This window comes from Atractosteus spatula, chromosome 19 (genome assembly GCF_055471065.1).
Source record: "Atractosteus spatula isolate fAtrSpa1 chromosome 19, fAtrSpa1.hap1, whole genome shotgun sequence".
NCBI lineage: Eukaryota > Metazoa > Chordata > Actinopteri > Semionotiformes > Lepisosteidae > Atractosteus > Atractosteus spatula.
In genome coordinates this window covers 1,997,506-2,022,909 of record NC_142724.1, presented here as the reverse complement: position 1 = coordinate 2,022,909, position 25,404 = coordinate 1,997,506, and the positions used below count along the sequence as shown (strand labels likewise).

The following is a 25,404-nucleotide window of genomic DNA, read 5'->3' as shown; positions in this document are numbered from 1 at the left end:
GCAGAGAACTGCACCAGAGCTGCACTGCTAATAGACGCTACTGACCTGCAGAAAGGGGCAGAATTAAAAGAATGACAGTCCCAGATTCTCCTTCCAGTTTAATTGTGTCTGCAAACGCATAAGCAGATTAACGCCATTTCAATATTGCAATACATTTCACAGGCGGCTTTGATGCCAAATCATCTGGAAATTAAATCACAGACATATGGCTTAATCTAAAGGAATGTAATACTGTGTGCAAGACTGATTTCAATTACTGCAATATCGTATTCAGGTACAAATGAATAGACTCTAAACCTTTTAAGGGAGATTAAATTTGCATGTTTTAACATATTTACATAATTCAGCACAATTCAACTAGATCTCAGGTTACGAAAAACGTTGGGCCTGTAATGAATACATATATATGTCGATATTATCTCTCATAACTATCTGTCACCCGTTTTTTTTCCATTCAGAAAATTCGGTTCTGCTATTTTTATAGCTCGCTTCGGAAGAGCAGACGAACGCCGTCGGGCGTGTCCCGGGCAGACAGCTGCGTCCGACTCCGCAGATCTCAGTCCCGAGAGTAGCCGGGGCCGTGCCCCTCCGGCTCCAGCCCATTCTCGCTGACTGCGCTTTCTTCCGCTGTGTCTTGCGTGAGCTCCCGTGTGGCGCTGGGCGAGCATGCTCATTGGGGCGCAGACGGGGGTTCCGGGGGCAATTTTGAAACAGCAGGCGGCGGCGCGCTGGGTGGAGTGAGCCGACTCCGACTCCGACTCCAGGCTGATCATTAGCTCTGTAGCGGAGCGGACCCGTTCCGTTTGTCCGGCGGCGTGAGGGAGAAGAGAAAAAAAAAAACCCCCAACAGAACAAGACGAACGCGGGGCGAGATGGGGGAGCTGAGCGAGGACTCGTTGCTGGATTACTTGCGTGCGGCGGGAGGGCGAGTGAAGAATTCGGACTTGCTGAGGGATTATAAAGAGTACATCGGTCACGGCGACCAGCGGCTGCGCGGTGAGTACGGCTGCGCGCTGTGTGCCCGAGCCGCGAGCCGCTGGGGGTCTCCTCGCCTCCTGTCCGCAGCGGCGCTCATGAACGGCGTTACAGTGTCTAACTGTCCGCCCGTGATCCCCCCGAAAATATTCCCCCAACGGAGTTATTTTTTTGCTTTAGAACGCAACGCCGTTACGCCATTTCTCAGCACGGTCTTAGCTTTCTTAAAAACGTAATTAAACCCCCCCCCCCCCCCAAAAAAAAAAACATCTGTTCCACGTTATTGTCAAACGATGCTTTTTTTTTCTTTCTTTCAGGCATATCGGGTTGCGTTTCGGGATAATGTAACTTCCTTTCTGTTGCGGTTGCAATAACTTTCTTGGAAGTCAGAGGCATGCGATCTGCTCGTTTTGCTCCGGGGGGTGGCGAGTGGGGTTTTGTAAGCAGAGCTCTGGCGAGCGTGGACTTCTCAGTGTCGGGCCGCCGAACCCCGTAAGAAATGTGATCACAGCTCCAGGAATCTGCACTCTGCTGTTGAGGGTTTGAGCCTTGTCCTCTCTTCGCCATCTCCTCGCCATTAATCAGAGTCGGACCAACACGTGTTGCCAACACGTCCTGAGGGAACAGAGGTCTTATATCGAAACAGTTTGATTTGAGGTCAGTCCCCTGATTCCAAAGGGCGCAGGGGGGTCACCTGTCCAGGGTGTGTCCTGAGATGGACTGGTGTCCTGTCCAGGGTGTGTCCTGCCTTGTGCCCTGAGATGGACTGGTGTCCGGTCCAGGGTGTGTCCTGCCTTGTGCCCTGAGATGGACTGGTGTCCTGTCCAGGGTGTGTCCTGCCTTGTGCCCTGAGATGGACTGGTGTCCTGTCCAGGGTGTGGTCCTGTGATGGGACTGGTCCTGTCCACGGTGTGTCCTGGCTTGTGATCTGTGAAGTACTGGTGTCGTGAAGAAGGCTCCACGGCCAAAACATTGTGTTTCTTTTCTTCTCTTTTCAGCAGGGAATAAACCTGTACTTGTTATTATCCTACACCTAGCAGGGCATGTAGCCAATAGGATGACCTAGTTTTCAGTATTTAAATCTGCCAGTTGCATGTCTTAAATGTTATGATAAAATGTAGTTGCAGTCTAGTATTTCTTGATGATTTTAATGACTTTTTATCCGGTCTCCTCTGTGCGTGTGTGTTGTGACCTGGCTGTTGCAGGTACCCACTGGCACAGTATCTGCTGGGAGAAGTGGTACAGTCTAGGCGGGGAGATTGCAAGATGGCCTGAGATAAGGGCTGCTACTGAGGGTGTCCTGTTGCAGCAGTTATTTCCAAATGCCTCCTGAGTAAATAGTTCTGTATCAGGCACCCTGGCAGCTTGTTTTGTAAGTCTCCTGCTTTCGTAGGGAGGGTCAGTGTTTGGTCCCGAGTCCTTCGTAACAGACTCGGTTGCTACGGCAGTTTCTTGCTTCGACTAATAAATAACTGGAAGTGTAAACTCTTTAAAGAGTGACAAGCCAGGAATTCTGCTGCGGGCTGAGCGAGTGGCTGGTTCCTCTGCAGTTTCCTGTTCGTCCACGGCGCCTGTGTCTGCAGGGGCAGGATTAGATGGCCTGAGCAGAAACTGAGCGTTCTTATTCCCTCCCAGGACAGAAAGTGCCGAATTGCACGGGGTGGGGTCAGGGGAGTTTTTAGTTTTGCTTTGGAAAGCTTCAGAGAAGTTTAATGTTTGCCTGTTACAGTCTTCCTCCTCCAGATCTTTTTAAAGAAACAGGCTGGTCAATAATATTTAACTTCAGGTTCAGCGCAGAGGTCACCCGCAGGGCGGGGAAAGCTTCTCTCAGTTGTGCGCAGAGAACATTCCGACAGAACAATCCGTCAGCGGAAGTGTAAGGACACTCAGTCTTCTGGGATCGGGGTGTTATTTCAATTCCACTTCCTCCTGTGAGGGGTGGGGGCTGGTCCTTTCTCCCAGATGCGTGGACAGGGCTTGTTTTGCAGTCGGAGCTCCGTGCTGACAGGAAGGCTCTGCCGGGAATCGCTGTCATCTGGCAGTCACAGGCAGAGGAAAAACATCTCCATGTGTGCCATCAGGCGTCGCAGTTTCTGTCTCCAGTCATCAAACATTACACTCTTCCTTTTGGAAAACCAGAATACTGGAAAGGCCCACGTGTGAGTTACCATGAACACTGGGCTAAAAACAGTATCCCCTGTCAGTACCATTACACAGCACATAGCCCTCCCTCGCAGAGCTCCTCTCTCCCTCGCAGAGCTCCCCTCTCCCTGCAGGCCCAGAGCAGAGCTCCTCTCTCCCTCGCAGAGCTCCCCTCTCCCTGCAGGCCCAGAGCAGAGCTCCTCTCTCCCTCGCAGAGCTCCTCTCTCCCTCGCAGAGCTCCCCTCTCCCTGCAGGCCCAGAGCAGAGCTCCTCTCTCCCTCACAGAGCTCCTCTCTCCTGCAGGCCCAGAGCAGGGCTCCAGAAGCACTTGGGCAAGGAGGGTTGACTCACACGATGGTGTTTCTCTCTCCAGCCATGTACAGGGAGCAGTTCAAAGCCATCGTGGATAAGATCGCCGTGGTCAAGACAGCGGAGAACGTAAGTACTGCCCGGGAGACCGCCGCCCTCACCTGCTCGGCCCTTACTGTCTGACATACATTTCTGAGAGGGTGCATCGATTTAGCTCTGAGCGGCAAAGAAAGATCTCAGCGACCTGGCCTGACCTGGCTCGACCTGGCTCGACCATGGTGGCGAAGGAGGTAGACCCTCTTAACTCTCAAACGTTAAGTAAGAACCGAGTCCTCCTCTTACGAGGACCCAGGTGCGGGAACTCCACGGTAGCGGTTCTGCGGTGTGGTTCTGCTCAGCCGGGCCCGCTCCTGATGCGCTGTCCGCGCCGCTGTCTGCCGCGCAGGGCGAGAAGCAGCTCGTGCTGAAGAAGAAGTTCGCCCCGCAGGGGCCCAGGCCTGCCGCGAGGGTGCAGTGGGACGGCGGGGAGGCCGGTGCGGGGTCAGGCCCTCAGGCGCAGGCCGGCACACGGGGCGCAGCGGCGGGGAGCCCCAAGGAGCAGAGGAAAGCTGTCCTGATCCCCTGGGAAATGGCTCCTGCGATCACGGTCACGGAGGCCCCCGAGCCCTCTCAGCCTGAGGAAAGGGTGAGTGTTTCACATGGCGCAACGGCTCCCAGGGGTGAGGGGGGTGCAGTCTCAGCAGCGGAGGGGCGGACATTAGGACCTCTGTTGACAGCGCTCTGTGGCTCCCAGAGAGCTCTGTGCCCTCTACCGCTTTCACAGTGCAACCACGACTTGCGAAGAAAAAAGAAGTGTTTGTTTTTCGTGTATCACCCCTGGTGCTAAACACAACTTCCTGCTGCTGCTTAAAATATGTGTTTCTGGCGTTGGGTTTGTGGTAAGTTTGGCCCTTATCTCCTTCTGGGAAGGTCCTCATGCCTCATGTTTCCCATGAGGCTGTGCAGCTGTTGTCCGGTGTTGGTCCTCCACTGACCCATGTGAACAGGGAGTATTTCACGTGCGTTGCATTGGCATAGACTGTCTGGTGTGGGCTTTGCTTTTTACCTGTAATCTTAGGTTTGTTTCATGATCTAAAGCAACCTGCCTTTGTCTTAAAACATGGTCCCGAAGAAATTTTGTAAACTATCCTACAGAAAGGGCTTTCTGGGATATTGAATCCATTGCTGGTGAGATGAAGTGGTTCTTCCCCTTCGATAAGAGTCTCAGGTGAATCTGTGATCTTGGACAGAAGTAGCCTGTGCTTTGCAGAGTAGGAAACACGTGGAGAGAAAGAAAGACAGCTGTTGCTTAGTGTAACAGATATTGTTTCTAACTTTGAGCTTGAGCCTTGAGTCAGAAAACCACAAGTCTGGGGTTAACAAATCTATCAGAGCCTCAGATAGCTCAGCCTGCCCTCAGCATCTACCCGTGTCAGTGCAAAATGCAGCAGAGAGGCAGAGATGTGCACAATGCAGGCAAGAACCTGACAGATGTCAAGTCATTGGCCCCCAGACAGTTCTGTCACGTCAGTCAGCATGTCTGGGATTTGGAAAGCGGCATCAGTTCAGGTTGCAATAAAATACTTTTCTGCAAACGTTTAGATTTTATTTACAGAGAGACGCACCTCCTCAATTCTAACTCCATACTAAAAACCTCTGGGCTTACTGTTTAATACCAGTCCTTTCTCAGCAGTCAGTCACATTCCTGGGAGTAGTTTCCACAGGGGCTGTGCAGGTCTGATGATTCGAGTGGGAGACAGGGATGCTGTTTCCACTGGGCTTGTACTGCCTCTTCCCCACTGCTGGCTCTCATGCCCAGTGTTTGCCCCCCCTGCCCAGCCGGCCCCACCCCTGGCCCCGGAGCCGGACGAGCCCCCGGAGGCAGCTCCGCTCCGGAGAATCCCAGAGGACGGGAGAGCGGAGGAGCCCAGCGAGGAGTCGCCGACCCCCAGCCTGCAGGAGGAGGAGCCCGAGCCTGACGCAGTGTCAAAGGTGAGAGGTCGCACGGCGCCCAGACGGAGCCACAGGTCTGGACTCCCTGTGTGTGTCACGGCCAACTCACGGCTGTGCAGTTTGAGATTTTAAAGTAACACGGGAACAATAATATGACCCCAGCACAAAACGCACAACTGTAACGAAGAATTAAAAGAGGTCAATAGAACCCTTCTGGCGCAAAGTAGTTTTCAGATCCTGCTCCTTGTTATAAAGATGCCAGCAGTGTTTTCCCAGCTGGACTCTTTGAAACTCCCGGGAATACAGAACTCTGCTCCCTAAAAGTGGAAAAGAACAGGAGTCACTCTGACAGTTTCAGGTTTCAGATCAGACTTGAGAGGGACGAGCTGTCGGAGTGTGAGTCCTGAGTGGAATCTTACACAAGTCTTAATGTTGGAACCAGAATCAAATTTTGAATCCAGGTGTTTTCTCGCCTCGCGGCGACAATAACACAGTGAAGGGATGTGAAGCAGAGCCCAGCGAAAGGTACAGTCCTTCCTTGCTGGAGTCATTGAGCTGTCTTTGATTTCCAACATAGCATCCCTAAAATGACCCTTTCTACCTTTCTACCTGTGCCATCCTGCGCTTTTATTCCCAGAAGTTATCCTCTCCGCTGCGTTTGGCTCCTGGAAGACTTGGGAGTTTCTCTGGAGACACTATTGTGTTGACATTGACTCCCCACAAGGTGGCGCAGTAGAAGAAACTTTTATCGGAAAACAAGGAGAGAGCTGAAGAGAACTGCCAGAGGAAAAAGGAGGGGACAGGGGGTTCGGTTCTTGTATCTCTGTCTTGGGTTCATTCACTTAAAAAAAAAATGTCTGCATCTGTTGTATATAGTTTACATCTATAATAGGCGATAATATTCCTGCCTTCTCTACAACAGCCCAGAATCTAGAGTCTCCGGGATTCATCCAGTGTGTCAGTACAGCTGCACGTTCCCACTCTTCCCAGTGACCTGGGCAGGCTGGTGACTGGGCTTGAGGTGCAGCACCCCCTCCCATCTGGGGGTTTGGAGCTCACAAACCCGTCTGAACCCCCTGCTGCTGGAAACATTCGTCACAAGAGCAGAAGACCTGTATGGTTTTCCAGTTTGCTTCTCTGAAATCCCACGCCAGTGGTTTTAGTGTTTGGAATTAGTGAGAGTGGTGAAGACGGGCCCCAGGTTCAGTCGGGGTCACGGTGTGAAGCCATCTGGGAACCCCGACATGCGCACACCCACACACTGGGGGCAGTGAGATTCAGGCACCATGCAGAGGTGGGGATCCGTCACTGTGGAAATCCGTTGTGTCCACAGTGTGTGTAACTGTCCTCTACACAACCGGTAGACTTGTTTCAGACTGTGTGTGACTTGTGAAAACCAGTGACGCCGCAGGAATCAGAAATCTGCCCTTTTTAAACCGTCGCTCCAGTCTGGGAGCTAACATCCATGTGGGAGGAGGAGGAGGAGGATGGCTTCAGGGAGGTTTTCTGAGCCAGCAGCGGACAGGACAGGCTCTCCTCGTGTACAGTGGCAGGCCTGAGTGCGGCCGTGTGAGAGGAGCGGGCGAGCACAGGCGGGTGGACAGAAACGCACTGCCCCCTTGCCCAAAGTGCGGGAGCTGGAAGCGGTTTCTGTCCCTGCTTGAGGTGTGAGCGGCCCATGGCCATTACCGAGTGATTACAGCCCTTTGCACCTCTGTGTGAAAGTGCGGCCTCGTTATAGGAGCCAGTAGACGCGGGGGTCACGCGAGGTGCTCGCAGGGGTCGTCCTTGGCCTTGTTCTCTGAGCCCCCGATGGTAAAAGACGTCTTGGCTTCTCAAATTCCAGGAGTGCCTTTATTACTGGGAGACGGGAGGGGAGGGTTAAACAGCCCACTATGTACTGTGCGTCTTTACTTGTAATCTTTACGTAGGCAGATCTGGAGCCCTGGAAGAGAGGGCAGAGTGAAGTGTAATTGCTCTCCGGGTGAGAAGACCTCAGGGAGGGAGCACTCAGCGTGTTTGTTTTGATATTGGGGCCGAATGTTGCTTTGGAATTCTTCAGCTCCGCTGTGCTGGCCTTAATGTCGCTGTCCCTCAGCTGTGCGTCATTAATCAAAAGCTCAATGTTGGTGCTTTTGAGAATTGGCCAATTAACATCATAGCTGAACGTGGTCATGTCCTTTCGGGAGCAGCGCTCTTATTTCTGATGTAATTGTTTTCCCCCGGGGAGCTCGTAACGGTTGTTTTTCTGTCCTTCATATTGACGAGAGGTTTTGCCGTGCTGGCTGCCTTACAGGGAGGGCGGGGAGCTGACAAGTGCGCTGTGATCCTCACAGCCTCTGTGCAACACATGACGCACGAACTGGGGCCGAGAGAAACCCGCCTGCGTCCAGACCTTACGAGGAGGAGGGGGTTAAGGACACGGGGACACTGCTGGTTTTGGGTGCACAGACCTGTGACTGCAAGATGGCGATGAGCTGTTTTGCATTTTGATGAATTGTGGGAGAACCGACAGTCTCAGTTCTGACGGTTTTCACGCTGGCTGTCTTACAGGACTGTGGACAAGTCAGTTAGAAGTGTCAGGCTCCTGAGTGGTGTCGCCTCCAGTGAGTCACTGGATAGCTATAACTATCACTGCAGTAAGGATGGGCTCTGGAGGTTTGGACATGGTCCTGGCCTAGATGTCATGGGTTCACAGCTGACAGAGTGCTGCCATAAGGAGGTTAGTCAACCAGGATCTTTGAGTAGCCGGTGCTCCTGTGATTGGCTGAGCACCTGCAGGCTTGCAGTGACATCACAGAGAGCCAGCACCGACTCTGCTGTCCGATGCTGTGGAGCTCTGCCTTTGCTTCGTCTGCCCCGTGCGGTGCAGGAGTCATTGCCAAGGGTGCGAATCGTAAAGCAGGTGTCAGCTCCAGGTTGGGTGGGCTGGCTCTTGCTCAGTTACCAGGAAAGTACATGTGGAAGTCCCACCCATGTCAGCTGGTACACTGGCACCTCTGTGTTATGCATGATACAGGCGGGCTGGAATTGTCCACGTGTGTCTGGGTAGAATTAGCTGGATAAATATTCCCCCACTCTTGTCTTGGCTAAAACAAGCACATTTAACGTCAGTGTGGTTAACATGAAAGGGCCGAGTGTTTGCTCATGATGTCCCAATCCAGAGCCCGATCTGAGAACAATTAGCAATCAAGTGTTTCTGCAAGTAGAGTTCTGTTTGCGGCCCACATTAATCAGAGTAAATGACACTTTAATTGTTTATTTTTTTCAGGAGGGCATGTTGGGGGTGGTTTTAATTGTGTTGACCTTTCCTTGTTAACTGAGCAGTGCTGCATGGGAGTGCAACATAAAAATTAAAAAAAAGTGGAAAAGATAACTGGCTGGAGCTGCAGGAGCTCAGTACACAAAACTAGCACCCAGCAAATGATTCAGAGGCCGCGAACCCCGATGGGTTGTAAATGTTCACAGTTTGGTGTAATGTCAGGCTGTTACAGTTTGCATTGGTAATGGGGATTTCTTAAGTCGAGCACACTGGGCTCTGAGCACTTCAGCTCTGAGGCTCATGAGCTCCTGTGTGTGTCAGTGTCTTGGAGCTGAAGAAACAGTGAAGATGTACAGTGATGGTCTGTTCACACATAAGCTTGAAGACCTGGATGAGTATGCAGAGAGGGGCTCAGGGGCACAGACAGGGTGCAAAGAGGGGCTCAGGGGCGCAGAGAGGGACAGAGCCAGCAGAGGCGCGAGCCTGCTTGAATGAACACGTTCAGCCCAGCGCCGGGCCGATACGAGATGCTCTTCCTTTGTTCACTGACCCAACTAACCAGCAGCCGCCGCTGTTGTGAAGCCCCAGCATGTGACTGCAGACTGCGTGCCCCCCAGGTTCCGCCGTCCACAGCTGTTTCTCGCGCTCAGCCGGGGCCGGAGGGACTGCGTCTCCTCCCGCTTGCTAGGTTCCTGCTCCTGTGCTGATCGCCTGGGCAATTACCCGCGCGGCGGCCCGCTCACACCCCTGTCTGTGCTTCTTTCGCAGTCAGAGTCGGAGCGGGACGACGACGGCTCGGGGAGCGTGGGGTCCCATGCGGTGGCGGTAAGTGTGTGCGCCCTTGTGTCGGGTAGGTCAAAGACATGCTGGTAGGTGAAGTGGCTTCTGGGTATGTTGGCTCCGGCGTGAGTGTGTGTGTGTGCCCAGCAATGGACTGGCGTCCCGCCCAGGGTGTAACCTGCCTTTCTGGGACAGGCTCCAGCTCCCACCGCAACCCTGTACTGGATAAAGCAGTTTGGAGACGGATGTTGTTGAAAAGGTACGATGACGTTTAGAGTGTTGAGAACAGTTTAGGTCAGCAGGTTTTAGAAAAAATAGTGCTGCTCTGGATTGTGCCCAGAGCAGAGCGGTGGAGGAGAGGGCCACACGGAGAGGCTGAAGGAGCAGGGCGGGTGGTTTGTGGCGGTCGTGGGCAGCAGGCCGGCAGCGGTGCTGACAGAGCGGAGCGGTGAGTGTGAAGCTGGTGCTGCGTGCTCGCACGAAGCGCTGTGCGGGTTAGACGGGGGCAGCCCTCGTGCCGCTGCCCGCAGGCTGGGCGCAGGCTGGCGGGCTGCTCCCATCGCCGCGTGGGTGGTTATCCGGAAGCCCATCCCGGGTCTCCTCTGTGTCCGCAGCTGGATCCGCTGGAGAAGGAGTGGATGCACTCGGCAGCGTGCGGGCAGCTGGCCCACCTGGTGCAGCTCCTCAAGCGAGACCCGTCCCTGGCCTGCAAGAAGGTACGGCGCCCGACGGCCCGCCGGGGCCCTGCTGCTGCCCGGCTCTCCGGGCCGCGGCCGAGGGGGCGTGGCAGGTCCTTACCTGAGCCCCGGTGTGGTGGACAACTCAAAGGCCATAGCAGCCGGCCTTATTTCCTGAACCTGTACTTAACGCGCGAGCGCCGATGGTTTTGCTCTTGAAATGTAACTCGCTGTATTTTCTTTTCCTTCTCGGCTGACACCAGGACTTCACCTCTGTAAGTATGAGTGTGTTTTTGTCCTTTCCTCTCCGCCTGTCTGTCCGTCTCGCAGGCTCCTCCGGCCCTGCCGGGGGCCTCGCTGTCTGTTGTGCGTGAGCTGGGGGCCTGGCAGCCCGTGTGTGTGCCGCTGCCCTGAGTGGCCGTCGCCCTCTGGCCCCTGGAGATCCCCAGCAGTGTCTAATTATGCCCTCTGTTTTCTTTCTGGGGTCTCTCCTGCGGTTCCTGGCTGCACGTGGCCTTCTCTCCCAGGGGGTGAGTCTCTCTCACTGCTTTCTTGTGCCCGAATGTTTGGACTTTTAAATGTGCTTTAGTGCATCTGTGTTAATTACAGGTAATGACAGTTTTGATGTCTGTCTTCAGTGCCAGGTCAGTACTTGGTGTGCAGACAGGCAGCCTTGTTCAGTGAGGACTGTACGCAGCTCTCAGTTTTCACAGCCAGCCTCCCTCAGCCTCATTTCTTGACTGGATTTCGCAGAGTCATCCTCAGACAGTACTCCTCAGAGGCTGTCCCCTTCAGAGAAGGGTCGGACTAGAATAGTCTTGTCGAGGAGTGTGGTCCAGTCTCTGAGCATCGGCCCAGCGGACTGCAGCCGTGTGCTTCACGCTCCCTGCTCGCCTGCTCACTGCCCTGCAGAGGGCGCTGTCCCCAGCCTCTGGGCCAGTCCGCCTCAAGGCAGGTGGCAGGGAACCCTCCTCCCAGCCCCTGTGCTCAGGCTGCCCGCGTCTCGCCCCGTCCGGCGGGTGTGTCAGTGGTGTGTAACGCGTGTGAAAGCCCCTTACAAATGCGATTCAGTGGGATGTCTCCATGATGGGGTACAGGACAGAGGGAAGACCTGAGAGCAGCTGCTGGGAGACAGAGGGGTCCCCGGCCAGCAGGTCTCGCGGCCCCCAGCCCTGCTGCAGGAACCACAGTCGGTGTGAGCTCAGAGCCACACGGTTCTGGCAGTCCTGGCGGTACCGGGAGGGTGCTAGCCCAGCTGGCCTGCGCACTCTGGAGGGAAGTGGGTCCTGAGGAAATCTTGAGAACTGCACGCGCACGCGCACGCACACGCACGCACCTTCTGAGGAGACCAGACACTCGGCGGCATTGAAGTGTCGGGGATTAACAGGAGGCCCTTGAGCAGCACAAAGACCCGGGCCCTCTTGAAGATAATCTGAAAGTAACAGAGGAGGCAGGATTAATTGGCGGACAATGGCCGATGTGTTAAATCCCTTCCTTGCCTTTGATGTTCTCTTCTCCGTGGAATACCGGCTGTGTGAAGTCGTGCCCGGGAACCCTCTCTGCAGCAGTGCTGAGCTCTCCGGCGCTGTGTGTGAGCCGCGGCTCCCCCTGGAAAGCCAATTTAGAAGCCCCTGTGCTCCGAGGCCTTGGTCAACAAGGGGTTAACGGGGCTATTGTTGTGGGGATGGTCATTTCAAGGATGCCCTGGGGCCACCCCCCCCCCCGTGTCTTGTCGAGGGCCGGACAGTCCACGAGGAGGAGTGTGGTCCTGTCTCTGAGCATCGGCCCAGCGGACTGCAGCCGTGTGCTTCACGCTCCCTGCTCGCCTGCTCACTGCCCTGCAGAGGGCGCTGTCCCCAGCCTCTGGGCCAGTCCGCCTCGAGGCAGGGGACAGGGAACCCTCCTCCCAGCCCCTGTGCTCTGGCTGCTCGTCACACCCGCGCTGCCCGCGTCTCGCCCTGTCCGGCGGGTCTGTCTGTGGTGTGTCTGTCCCGTCCCACGGTGGAGTAGTCCCTTACAAATCCGTTTCAGTGGAATGTCTCCATAACCACGATGGGGGTACAGGACAGAGGAATAAATATTTCCTTCTTCTGTCTTTTAATACGGCTGACTTCTCTGTTCTCCTGTGTTTCTCTCTCCCTGCATGCCAATGGAACGCGCCCTGTCTCCTGCCCGGCCCATCGCCAGTTTGTAAGTACATCACTTCCTTCTCCCCGTGTTGTTCCTTGATGGTGGGACACGGGGGCGCTGGTATGTTCCTGAGCTGCAACAGTGCGGGTCCTGTTCAAGCCCGTTCTGTTCAGGGGAAGAGGAGGTTGGGCCTGCACTGGTGGGCCGGTGTCTCTGTGCAGCCCACCAGGGGGGACAGGTCCCTGCCCCGCTGTGTGGAGGCGTCCGTCAGTGCAGTCAGATCCGTGCGTCAGATCGCCCGCTGATCACTCTGACTGCAGGGGGCTGTGAGGGCACAGACATGCAAATACCACAGACAGACACATCAATCCCAGGAGCTCCAGACACACTCGTGTGCTGCACAGACGCAGGGCTGGTAAATCCAGGGCTGCAGGCCTGAGAGTCCTGACACTGTTTGGCAGAAGCAAGGCAGTTCCCAGGTGTGACACAGTTCACCTGGTGCTGCTCCTTCTCTATCGCATGTTTCATTTGGCTTCGCCTTGTTCGTGGTCGCTCTGAGGATTTCACTGAGATTCAGTGATCTGTCTGAATACAATCAGGGTTTCACGAGTGAATATCTTGAGAAGCCTGTGTTTTGTACTTGAACAGGAAGAAGGGGATGAGAGGCAGAAGGTAGCTTTATCTGTGCTCCTTCTCAGCAGGTGGCTGGAGCAGCGCAGAGCCCAGCGCTGCCTCCCTGCCTCGCTGTCAGAGCGGCGGCCTCAGAGGGGGCGTGTTGCTTAGATAGCGGTGAAGTGTAATTTGCACCCTGTCAGCAAACAGGATAGACAGGCTTCGCTGAAAAAAACTGTTTAATCACGGCCTCGCAATTACAGTAATTTCAGACATAATTTTTGGGGTGTAAATATGAATCGGGGTAATTGCCGTGGTGGGGGGGCGGCGGCGCTGTCAGCGCTGACGGGCTGGAAGGAGGCTGGCATCTGTGGGTCACACCAACATCATCAATCTTCCCCGGCTGACAGCCCCCCGCCCGCCCCCCGCCGTGGGCACGCTCAGCTTGTTGTTTTGTAATTAGCTGTGTTAAATGGCAGGAAACAGCACTCGGCCCGCCCCCGTGCAGCTGGCTGGCTGTCGGGGGAGAGCCGGCCCCGGCCCCTCGTGGTCCTCGTCCACTCCACAGCCCCCAGCAGCGCAGTCGCCGCTTCCTCGCGGCGGCCTCTCGTACTGCAGGGGTTCCCCCATCTCCCCGAGCAGTGCCACTGTCCGCGTCCCCGCGCGGAGCCCCTGACGCTCAGTACGCTCAGTCCCCCCTCCCTCCCCTCTGTCCTCGTTCACAAACCGTGGGGGCCGCCGCTGGCCCGGGCGTGGGGGGTGGGTCTGGGGCCTGCCACGCCGGCGGTGTGTACGCCCTCCTCCTGACTGACCTCCCCGCTGCTTTGCAGACGGCCCTGCACTGGGCTGCCAAGCACGGCCGGGAGGACATGGCCGCCACGCTGGCCGGAGCCGGGGCGGACGTCAACTGCAGAGCGGTGAGTCCGAGCGTCCGCTCCCCCTCGGCTGGCACCCGTGCCCCCCTGCTCCTCGGGAGGAGCCGTGACGCACGCCTGGGTCTCCTGCGCCAGCTGCACGTCGGCACCGATTGGCATGGCAGGCAGAAGAGCGGGTTTTTTAAGCGTGCATGCATCACGCCCTGCGGGTGCTGATGGTGCCAGGGCAGGAGGCGCGAACGTGCTGGATGTGTGTTTTTGCACTGTGCAGTCGAGGGTTAGCAGTGTGCCGAACTGCAGCAGTCTGGGGCAAACTGCAAACTGCACTGCTCCAGAATTTTAACTGCGACGTTTTCTCTGTTTCCTTGTCTGTATGCGTGCGTGGCATGGGTCTCCTGCAGCATGTAAGTATTTTTCTCGTCAGCTCTGCTACACACCCTGATGTGGAATATCTTTTTGATTTTGTGTTAAAGATATAGTTTTTATTAAATTACCTATAATTCTAATTGTTTATTGATGTTTTTAACATATTTTAAACCTATATGTTTTATATACTGTGTAGAAAAATGTGACACTTATGAATTAGACTTGGTTATCTTAAGTGCGTTCAACTGCTGAACTTTGTGCTTTTTCGTTTTGCTTTCCACGCTGTTTCTCCTGGACTGGGCATGTGACGTCCCAGGGAGTAAGTATATCTGGTCATTTATAGGATTTGTAAGTATTCTCCTCCACTGCAGGGCTGTGCAGTCCTGGTCTTGGGAGGCCTGTGTGTCTGCAGGTTTTTATTATACATTGTCTCTTAATGAGCTTAAGTGAGTTCATTATGAGCCCAGTTACAATCGCAGCTCCCAGCTCTGCGGGTGCTGAAGCTTTAAACAGACCCAGGACACCTGACCGGTCCTTCAGGACCAGGACTGGCATCTCTAGATCAGCGAGTGCAGCTGCAGTCCTGCAGGTTTACAGGTGGTTTTCAGTTTTCAATATTGAAAGCAATATTGAAAGCAGATTAAAGATCTAAAACACAAGCAGTTTCCCTTCTCATCCAAATAATCAGTGAAGTAAATAAGAGAAAAACTGCCCCATCTACAGCAGGCTTGAGCACGCTGAGGCTCCTGCAACTCGGACAGAGAGCTGTCTGTGTGCCACTTGGCTCCTCTGCCAGAAATGCAACAGTAGTTTTTCCTATGGGGTTGAACAGGGGATAGATTTGCACACCTTAAATGTTTGGGGGGGCTAATATGCAGGATTTTTTTTTTATTCCTCCATAAAATAAAGAATTCACTCCAAAATGGTAATAAAGTACCAGCTACTGTATTATTTCCCTCCTTAGGGATACACTCCACTTCATATTGCAGCCTTGCATGGACACAGGCACATCATAGACCTCCTCATCCAGACCTATGGTAAGACACGTCTCGGGCGCTCTGTGTCTTAAAGGCAGTGGGACCCACGGCCCGTCTATGGGCAGAGCGGGTGACTCTGTGCCCCCTGTCTGTGTTCGTCAGGTGCCAGGGAGGACCTGCGAGACTACAGCGGGCACAAGGCTCTCCAGTACCTCGGCGTGCAGGAGATCCACAAGGAGGGAAGAGACCTGCGTGAGTTGGGCTGCGTGACTGGTGCTGCTTTGAGGTCCAGCCTCAGCGGTGTCCCGGGCTTCCTGATATAGGCCTCAGATTTCATCACGGTCATTAGGAACACAGGTTACAAACAAGAGGAGGCCTTTCAGCCTGTTTCTTCTGTTGGATGGTTAGTAAATTGGTCTGAGGGTCTTATCCAGCCGTGTCTTCTAGAAAGCATGGGTATCAGCTTCAACGACATTGCTCGGTAGCTTATCCCAGACCCCCACAACCCTTTGTGTAAAAAAAGTACCTCCTATTTTTTTTTTTGTTTTCAGTGCACTTTGACATAGTTTCCCCTTGTGCCAGCTTAGGACATTCCTTTCAGCCTGGGAATGGATCTGGGAATAGATCTGGCTACTGTTGAGATCTGGGAAGATTCCATAAAAGCCATGTCTATTCTGAAACATGGTAACCAGAAATAATCATACTCTTACTTTAAAAAAAACTGCATAAAATCGATAGAATCCAAGTGCCTTGCCCGAGGGTACTTTTTTTTCCCCTCCACTCGATTTTCTTGAGTCAGATCTCAAGCTCGGGGTGGTCTCACAAAGCACTTTGCCCTTTTTTTTTCTAAATCCAGGACACTTGCAGGATTTTTCTGTAAAGCAGCATTTATGTGTACGTTCCTAAAAACGTCTCGGCTGGAGTGTCCAGACTGAAGTGCTTAAGAGTTTTGTTTCTGTGCTTTTCAGCAGATCAACTCGGTTTCTCTTGTCTGTGGGTTTTGTTCCCCATCTCAGAATACCCGGTTCCTCAAGGCAGCGAGCGTAGGAACAAGAAACTGGGGTCCCTCTTCCAGCCGAAGACCGCGGGGGGCAGCACCAAGAAGAAGTGGGGCTCGGTGGAGGACCTGGCGGGCTCGGACGAAAAGGGGGGACCCCAGCTCTTGATCCCCCCCACGTTCAGGCCCAGGAAGTTCTCCCGCTAGAGTCGAGTGGGGGCTCATGGCCGGACAGACACCCCAGCCAGCACTGCACCGCAGAGCTCTGCCTGTCTGGGCCGGGCCGGGCCGGGCCGTGCGTCCAGTCAATCCCCGGGCCTGCAGCGACAGAGCCGGACATGCCCCCTGGAGTGGCCGAGCGGGACGGCCCACCTGAGCTGCGTGCTGTCCTCCTCCGCCCCGGTGCAGCCTGGACACGGACGGCTGGCTCTTTGAAATCGTACGCTTGCCGGATTGGAGGACAGCCCCGATGAGCCGAGATCCTGGGAGCTCGGCTGGGACGCGTGTTGATCAATTCCGTATCTTAAACGTTTATTTTTATGTTGGGAAGGATGCCAGGATTTCCGTGCTGGAAGCCACAGTTGAGCTGAGAGTGTCGAGGATGTGCTTTCCTTTCTTTGAGCCACGCTCCGAAACTTCACATTCCAGAAAATACCCCTATGCGTTTTTGCAGGATTGATTCTTTTGTTAAACACATTTTAGGTTTACTGAAGGACTGAAACACTTAATGTCTCCATTTTGTAGATATAAAACAGTTACGTTTCTGTATATGTATATAGCTGAATGTATTTAATTGATATATCTACATATATCTCACATTCAACCTTACTATACTTATTTTCTTTCAAAAAATATCTGTGAAATATCAAAGTACCTTTTTATTTAAAGAAACAGGTGATTTATGTTTTCTATATATTGCAATATATTTCTTATTTATCATCACAAAAAATGCAATTTATTCCCTGTGCTTCCTCTGTGAAATTAAATTGAAATGGGTCCAGGCTTGTGACTGTGATTTGCCATAGTATCGCCTGCTGTCGTTAGCAGCTGTATCTGCGCTCCTGCTGCAGTCCACGCGCTCGAGGCGTGTCTGGTCTCGGTATCGGTATTGGCACAGCAGCAGCCCAGTGGAAGAGCAGGGTGAAGGGCACGCAAACAGAGACTCTTCTTGTCCGACAGCTGCTGGTTTAAAGGGGGAGGTGACTGCAGCACAGGGACGATTGGGGTCTCACCCCGGCATCGCCTTATACCCAGCCAGAGGCCCGGCGGTGGGCATGCGTGCGTTCGAGCTGGAGGGCAGTGGGTGGAGCACCGATCCTCCGCGCTGGCCTGGCCCTGGAGATCGAGCACCAGCGCCGCCAGTTCATGAAATGGGGCGCTTTTATCCTGCCCCCTGGGGGGTGATATTTGGACCCTTATCAGATCTGCTGCCTGGGGCTCCATGGGGCTGCGGTGGGCCCTGCGCCCCACCACCCCTGCTCTTTCTTTTGACCGCACTAATCCCATTTTTACACAGCGCCTTTGATCTGCAGGGGCGGGTGTAATTTACTTTGAGAGCCACAGATGGACTAAATATGGGGCCTGGTGGTGCTGCGCTGGGCTTTATCTCCTAATTCCAGATTAGCTGAAAAGGGCGCTTGTTTTCGGTGGCGGATATCAGGAGAAGGGGGGGATGGAGGCAAGTGTGTGTGTGTTTTTTTTTCCAGGGGTGGGGGGTAGGGGGGATAAGAGGGGCGTTTCTGTAATAGATACTTATCTCGCCACCCTCAAGCTCTCAAACAAAGCCCCCTCTGAGGAGATTATAAACCGAGGGAGGCACATTAACTCTAATCCCAGGCTTTGAGGCCTCAAACCCCCCACCCCCACCCCCTCCCTCCCCACCTGCCCCACCCCCCTTCTCCTTCTCCCCCTTCCGCTGAAGGGGTTCTGGAACCGGGGCGCTGTGGGGAGAGCCCGCGGCAGGACAGGGGGGCTGGTTTTCAATGGGCAGGAGGGGGGCAATGCAAAGGTGTGGAAAGCGAGCACTGCTGTGCCCCAGCTTCTCCTCTGTGAGGGGATTAGTCCCCGCCCTGCTGGGCGAGCTGCTCATTTCCATCACAGCCCCGCCGCCCCCGGCCTGCTTGGACTTTTTGTTTTACAAATGGCCTGAAATGTAGATGTCATGTCGCGGTTTTCTTACAAGTACAGCGAGCCTGCGTGTCGAAGAGGGGGGTTCAGGTCAGAGAGCAGCCCCGGCTCCCCGACTCCTTACAAACGAACGAGGGCGTCGGCCTCGTTAACCCCATTAGCCCTGTTACCCCTGGCGGTGCTGGATTTCTGCTTCTGGCTGGAACAGGACCGCGGGAGGGCGTGGGGAGAGTCTGCCGCTGACAGGGAACCATGGGGCCCCCCGAAATGGACAGAGGATGTTCCCCGCCAGCATAGAGAGGAACCCTGGAGCGACGGACACGGAGAAAACGGCACGCGCAGGTTTAGCACTGTTGCTTTTTTTAACTTGCAGGGTGTGGGGCTCCAGGCTCCAGGATGAAAGTTCGATAAGCTGCGGTGCTTTCCTGCACCAGGGTGTGCGGGGTCAGGGGTCAGGGGGGTCAGCCTGGGCCGTGGCGGACGTGTGTGCGGACAGGCTGCGGGCAGGGTGATGTCCCTGCTACAGTCACGCACAGGGCACAAGCAGAACCTTTCACCCCGAGATGGAGAGCATGCGGGGGACTTTCCAAGCTGCTGATTAAATACGGGACAGTACTGATCTAGGTATTTTTGAAGGATGCTACTTCAAAATAATACCGACACATCCACTTTGTTTAGTTTTTTAAGTTTGCTAATGCAAATCCAGTTCCATGGGAGCCTCAGCAGGGCAGCGGGAGGTGTGCCCAGTGGGAACAGGCCGACGAGCAGGTCGAGGGGGTCAGGACAAGATCCCCGGATTGTGCTGTGAGCGGTGGTCAGGGCTGTCCGACTGCACCTCCTGGGAGAAACAGGGAGTGTGTGAGCTGAGAGAGGGCAGATAGCACTCTCTGTATTTGTATTTGCGAGACCAACTTGATGAGATGTTCTCACAAAGCAGCTCTTGAGAAACTGGGGGGGGGAGCCTCAGTGCAGTCGTGTGTGTGTGTGTGCGCGCGCGCTGGGGGGTGGGCTGGGGTGGGGAATGGGGAATGCTGTTTTTGTCATTAGCAACTGCAAACACAAGAAAGGGGGCCCACCCACTACAAACGCCAATCAATCAGCTCGGTGTGAGGGGGGCGTGCTGCTGGCGGCTCTGCGTGGCGCTGACGAGGGCTGCAGGGGCGCGGCCCGCTGGACCGACCCAGGACGGGGGGGGGGCCGCGGCCTGTCCGGCTGTCACGCAGCTCCTCGGGGGCTGACGGACGAGGCGCGTCCAGCACGGCAGGCCCTGGGGAGCCCAGGCTTGGCTCAGGGTGTGAACAAAGAGCAGCTTTAACGGTGGCGGGGGCCGGGGGCCGGGGGCTGCTCTCCAGCTCTCCAGCTCTCGACAGGGAGATGGAGTGAGACTGATAGAGGCAGGGACAGGCGCCTGGAGAGGCTGGCACAGCGCGATAACGCCAATCCATCTGCGTCTGGAGGCTTACCGAGTCCCATGAGGCAGCAGTGGCCGGGGCTCTGGAGCTCTGGAGCCATGGGGATTGCTGGGTGAATCCTGGGCCCTGCGATTAGGCTTCTTCATGAGCCCGTTTTCAAAACCAAACTTTATTTATAAAACTGCCCTTCCTGGCTCCCATCCCAGGGCAGCGTACAGCAAAGGAACACGTAAAGGTTTAGAGAAGACAAGAAACACAACGTTTCGGCTGTGGAGCTTTCTTCGGGTGTTCCACCACCCAAATGTCGTGTTTCTTTTCTTCTCTTTTCAGCAGGGAATAAACCTTTACTTGTTCCTTTGCAGCCTATGAACGCTGACGCAGCTCCCCGCCTGAACTAGAACAACAAAGGAACAGCATGTGTGCAACACTTACCGATATAGAAATCCAATTCACAGGAGATACTGATCAAACAAGAGTAAACACTGATTAGATGCAATTAAACAGGGAACATGCAGCCTCTCACTTGCTATAAGGTTGAATCAACACCTTTAGCTAAGTTTCAGAAGCAATCTGTGACTTTGAGCAATGATTGAATTCAACCTTCAGACTGGAGTCTCTCTTTTCCCCCGAAAAAAAACTGTAACATATTCTTGCTGCTAAAAAAGTATTTTTAATTCAACTGATTTTTTTAAATTAATTCTAGGAGGCCCTTGTCCCATTTGCACAATACAAAGAAATAATATCAGTAGCAACAATAATAACTTTTTTTTTCATAATGCAGGAGTTAAATCAGATTTCTACAGCTTAAAAGGGCACCTCTCAAAACCTGCTCCTGGTGTTTTCAGTATGCACCCACAAATATGAATTCAGAAACTCGGGATGGGGGTGTCAGGGTACTCTGAAGGAAGTACAGCGACTCCGGGAGCAACAAGAGCACCTTGCTCTTCAGGGAAGAAGCTGCCCAGGAAGGCTGTGAGAGACAGGTCCCCGTCTGTTAAGAGATGACTGGACGAGCTCCTCTGATCAGTTCTCTAAAGTGCACTCACACCATCAGGAACAGGCTCCCCTCTGCTGTTGGCAGAGTTGAGGCTCTTCTAGTCCGTCCTTCTGCAGAGTAGCTGTATTAATAATACCTGGTATTCCTGATCTGCGTTACAGTGTAGATACTGGTAGTTTTACACAACTGCAGCAGAGCAGAGCTGATCAGAAAAGCTGCTTTTCAGAGAGTACTGTGCTTCATTTTCCCTGCAGAAGCCAGAGAGCCCTTGGAACGAGAGAGCCTGTCTGCTGTCTTTAGGCTCCATTCTTTGCATGTGACTTGTTAACACTTGGCCAGGAGTGAAAAGACTCGCTCAGGGCTTTCTCTTCCAAATAAAGCCTGTGCTTCAACCCTTTGTCATTGATAATTGCAGGTGATGGCTAGTAAATTATGCTCCACTGCAATTTAACATCATTACAAATAATGTTTGTGTTGTCAGCTCTCCAGGCAGGGAATGCTTTTTTAAAAGGCGTTTCTTCACTTGTATGCAGAGATGTCTTGCTGTTTTTCTGGCAGGCAGGACAATGTAGAGGCAGAGCTGGAGCAATTTTACAGGCATTCCTCGTGTCGAGCTCTGTGAGTACAATTTGAAATTGTTACAGATTTAATTGGTCTGTATTTTCAGTGTAGTACAATTCTCAGCAAATAAACAGGATCTGTGAAATGTGTATGCCCTATATAGCAGATATTTCAGAACGTAAATCAGAGTTTTTTAATATGCTGATATGACAGCCATTGCTCTCGGCCTGTTCCTGGCACACCAGCAGAAAGCAAGGAAGAGTTTCAGGATCAGTAACACTCGCTGCTAGTCAGGTACTCTGGCTTCTCCAAGGCCGAAGGATAGTAGAAACAACAGGCTCTCTGACTCGTGCTGTGTGCTGGATTGTGGCACATCAGCTATAACCTAGGCTGTAGGTGGAGCAGCAACAGTGTCCAACCTGCTTTTATGACGTTGACAGCTGAAGACTGATGACAGCGTTAGACCGGTCTGCTTGTGCAATTAGGCAGTGAAGAGCTCCGCAAGGTGAGAGCAGGAAGCAGCATTTTCCCTGAGGCTGGAGCTGCAGATCCGTGTTCTATTCTAACCCCAGCGTCTGTCCTCCCCCGCAAGCCAGGAGCGCAAGAGAGCCAAGACCAGCGGTCGGAAGACCAGTGACAGACGAGAGGAGACAATTCTGTCCTTCCAGCTCTCGGCTGCTTGAGGGATCTCATCCATCAGTCTCCTGAAAGGCCAGGGTATCGACTTCAAATAACATGGGCTGTTGTTCCAGACCCCCACTGCCCTTTGTGTAAAGAAGTGCCACCTGTTTCCCGTCTGAGGCGTACTCCCCCATAGTTCCCACGTGTTTTCAGTGGTCCGTGTTTCACACACTGGCCTGCTGTAAGATCCGGAAGAGCCCAAGAAAGACGCTCGTCTGTCCTGGGCCGTTTCCTGTCAGAGATCTGTAATCTACCGGAGTCTACTTTGCACACAGAGCAGCAAAGGGCGAGGTTGCGTCACCCTTGAGACAAGCTGAGCAAATTTGTCCTGTAGAACAAACTGTTTAATTTGAGTCCCCTGCCCCGGTCGGTATCAGGCCCGTCGCTACCGCAGCTCACACGCAAACTCGGCCCCTCTCAGAGATTCAGCGAGTGCCTACGAGCGTCTCGGCTACAACAGACCCATGCTTACAGCTCACAGAACAAAACACATCTCTCTGCGTGGAACTTCGTCAGACTGCATTGTCTGCTTCCACGGATCACATTCTTGGGTTATCGTTTTTACTTATTCCCAAAGATTTCGTTGAAAGCTGTTAAACTGGGGTGGCAATTTACTAAATATGTTCCAACCAGAGTGTCTGGATCTTTGCGGTGCTTCAGCACAGAGTATTTCTCCCAGATTAGCGCTGATCCTTTAACGCTCCGAAGAACACCTAATTAAATAATAATTCCTCACACTTGAATAGGGCTTTTCTGGACACTTCAAAGGGCTTAACGGGCAATGGGGACTCCGCTCCACCGCCTGGATGATGGTAAAAAAAAAAATTTAATTGTAATCGAATCCGTGTTGAAATCGTATGGTGAAGTGCGCGTCTGCGGGTCGAGACGCAGAAATGCTCTCGACACACGCGTCTCGTTAAAGGGAAAGACGGTGACAACGCCGTGCTGTGAGGTTACGGTTGGCCACAGGTAAGGAGCTGAATCGTGTTTCACACGCCCGGCGCTAATGCCCTGACACCCCATTCAAGCCAAACACATTAGTACCGACAACCTTAACTCAGCGAAATGGAGAAAAAAAACTGTTTCCTGATTTGAATAGGCAGGTCGGTACGTGTACATCTCCCCCTTTTAGGGAGGGAAGCTCGCATTGGTATGCATAGAGTAATTTAAAATGAGGGGAAAACACTGTAACCTTATCTTGGTGTCTTTTAACTGTGCCCTCCGCCTACCTTGTATTAGCATCTGTTATCTGGTCATTATCATATACATTACCCGACACCTGTTCCGCCACGCACGTTTAATGAGGACTATTGAGCGATAGTGGGCCGATAGGGACAGAAACAGCTGACACTTTAGAAACACTAATGAGCAAAAAAAACACAACAGGTTTTTTTGTAATGCAGTAACCATTCAACCCGAATTAGTACAATCTGTCCTAATAAGGCAATTTATCTTTGACCTGCGAATAAAAATCTTTGTTCGTAGCGAGACAGGAAACACTTTTTAGCTTATAAAAACAAATAGTTAATTTAAAACATCTGACGGATTCAATCGCAACGAGATTTCTTAGGTGAAGAGTAGTTTTAAAAATAATCGATTTTTTTGTGTTAATTCACTCACTTTTCAGCTGCATCCTGATTGGTTTATATCGGTTTTTAAACACGGTTAATTTATAATGAATGAATACGTACAGTAAGGCCACTCTCTGTATCCCTCTGACGAAACAGATCTGAAATCTTCACCTGTGACTCTGTCGTTGTTCTGCTCGATACAGAATTACAAATGTTATCATTATCTAAAAAAAAAGATTAATTAAAAATAATTTAAATGATTTCAATTTGACAGATGTAAATATAAACACTTTTATAAGCAGAAGACAATTTAAAGTCGGGTTGATTTGTTAACTAAAAATATTTGCAGTTCCGATTGTATTCTTAGTGTAGTTGAAAACCGATTTAAACTACGGGCCAGTTTGTAAAGATGTGGAAAACAGGCGATTTGTGATCAATTCACTAAATCAATTAATGTCGTTTCAGTCCGGAAAGGCCGTCTGTGTTTCTCGTTTGGGTTTTCATTTTTAAATGATCGCTGATCCACTTAATTACTTAATTGCAAAACGAAATTGCCCCGAGTGTTAATAAATTGATGATTTAAGGTTGATGCTCCAGGCACCGCCTGTTTTAACACAGTCATAATCGGCCTCTGAGACTTCATCCTTGGAAAGCGCTGTTAACGCACAGTTCTTGAGAATGCGAAAATCCGTGATCTTTGTAGCTATTTGCTGAATTAAATGTGGTTAATTTAATTCGCATGTATCCGCCAGACTTCAGCGACACAGCCGTGTTTGTTAATGCGTCTGACAAACACGGGCTTCATTCTCCAGGTCTTCTGATCTCGGATCAGGGACTCGCTTCATATGCAAATGTCTGTTTTAATTTCTGTGCTTCGTAGAAGGCATGTTTCTAATCAAGCGAACGGTAGAAAGTAATCCGTATTTGACAAAAACGAGACTTATATAAGAACAGTGCACCTACTGTAATATATATTTTATGTAAGCATTACTATTATTTCTATTTTTTTTGAGTCAATAACGTAAGATAGGCATCATGAGGATCTAAGAAACTCTAGTAAACGACAAACTATAAAACGTCGGTTAGTGGACCAAGTTCAAAAACTAGTTATAAACAGGGCTGTCCATTTTATTATTAACTTCACTTGCACACATTCCTTTTAAAATATTTACTGTACTGTCCCTTTTGTCTAGTGTGATCCATTTAAATTTTGATCTTAGATAAAGATAATTTAAGAGGGTTACACTGTATATCCAGTGGATTTAATTTTACTAACCTTCAACACTGCATTGGGGCTAATGCGTGTCCGTTTAGTCAATACGCAAGCGCTGCATTTAAAACTTAATGGTTGATGCTATGCGATTTGAGTGGTTAGCCAACAGGAGTAAAGAAACTGTTTTCCTTCTCACCATTAACTTGATCTAACGGATTGAGTGGAATTGTTTTATTATTACGTTGTGGTATTTTGGGATTCTAATCTACAAGGCGACGGAAAATTACTTTTTACACGCATAAAAAGTACCAAAGAATTGTATTGTTAAACCCGTTCAGGTTTTGGAGGAGTAGGTTTGTTCACTCGTTTATTTTTAATTAAAGATCAACGTTTAAAAAAACTTCTCGACAAGTAAATTACAATCCCGTGTGTTGTTTAAATCCATTAGATCTAAATTAAATCTAATTTCTGCGGCTTGTGTGAAAACGGGCTAATTTGGGGTGGCTTTTTGACTTCTCTCGCCGCAGCCTATATTTTATTAGATTAAAGAAAGTCTTGTAATCCGTTTCATTATAATACATATCAGGTTGGGATTTAGGATTATCATGTATTTAGCGTCTTTGAGATTCCGCTAAAAGGAACAGCGGTGGTCTTTGAAGGAATTTGGAGCTGTAAAAGGCCGTCTTGCAGAGCGGGCCTGTCCGTCAGCGGCGACAGGCCCCGCCCCGCCCCGCGCTGGGCGCAGTAT

General features: G+C 52.1%; 1 protein-coding gene across 1 annotated transcript; it reads left to right on the top strand.

The window, feature by feature from the left end:
* The first annotated feature begins 601 nt into the window (after window positions 1-601).
* LOC148817820 (ankyrin repeat domain-containing protein SOWAHA) lies at window positions 602-17,090 on the top strand. Its single transcript, XM_088937792.1, has 12 exons — window positions 602-996; window positions 3,491-3,555; window positions 3,872-4,111; window positions 5,305-5,457; window positions 9,449-9,505; window positions 10,075-10,176; window positions 10,401-10,412; window positions 12,325-12,327; window positions 13,710-13,808; window positions 15,085-15,157; window positions 15,260-15,349; window positions 16,114-17,090. The coding sequence occupies exons 1-12, from the start codon at window positions 873-875 to the stop codon at window positions 16,299-16,301; spliced, it is 1,206 nt and encodes a 401-aa protein (XP_088793918.1). The 5' UTR covers window positions 602-872; the 3' UTR covers window positions 16,302-17,090.
* Window positions 17,091-25,404: the final 8,314 nt, after the last annotated feature.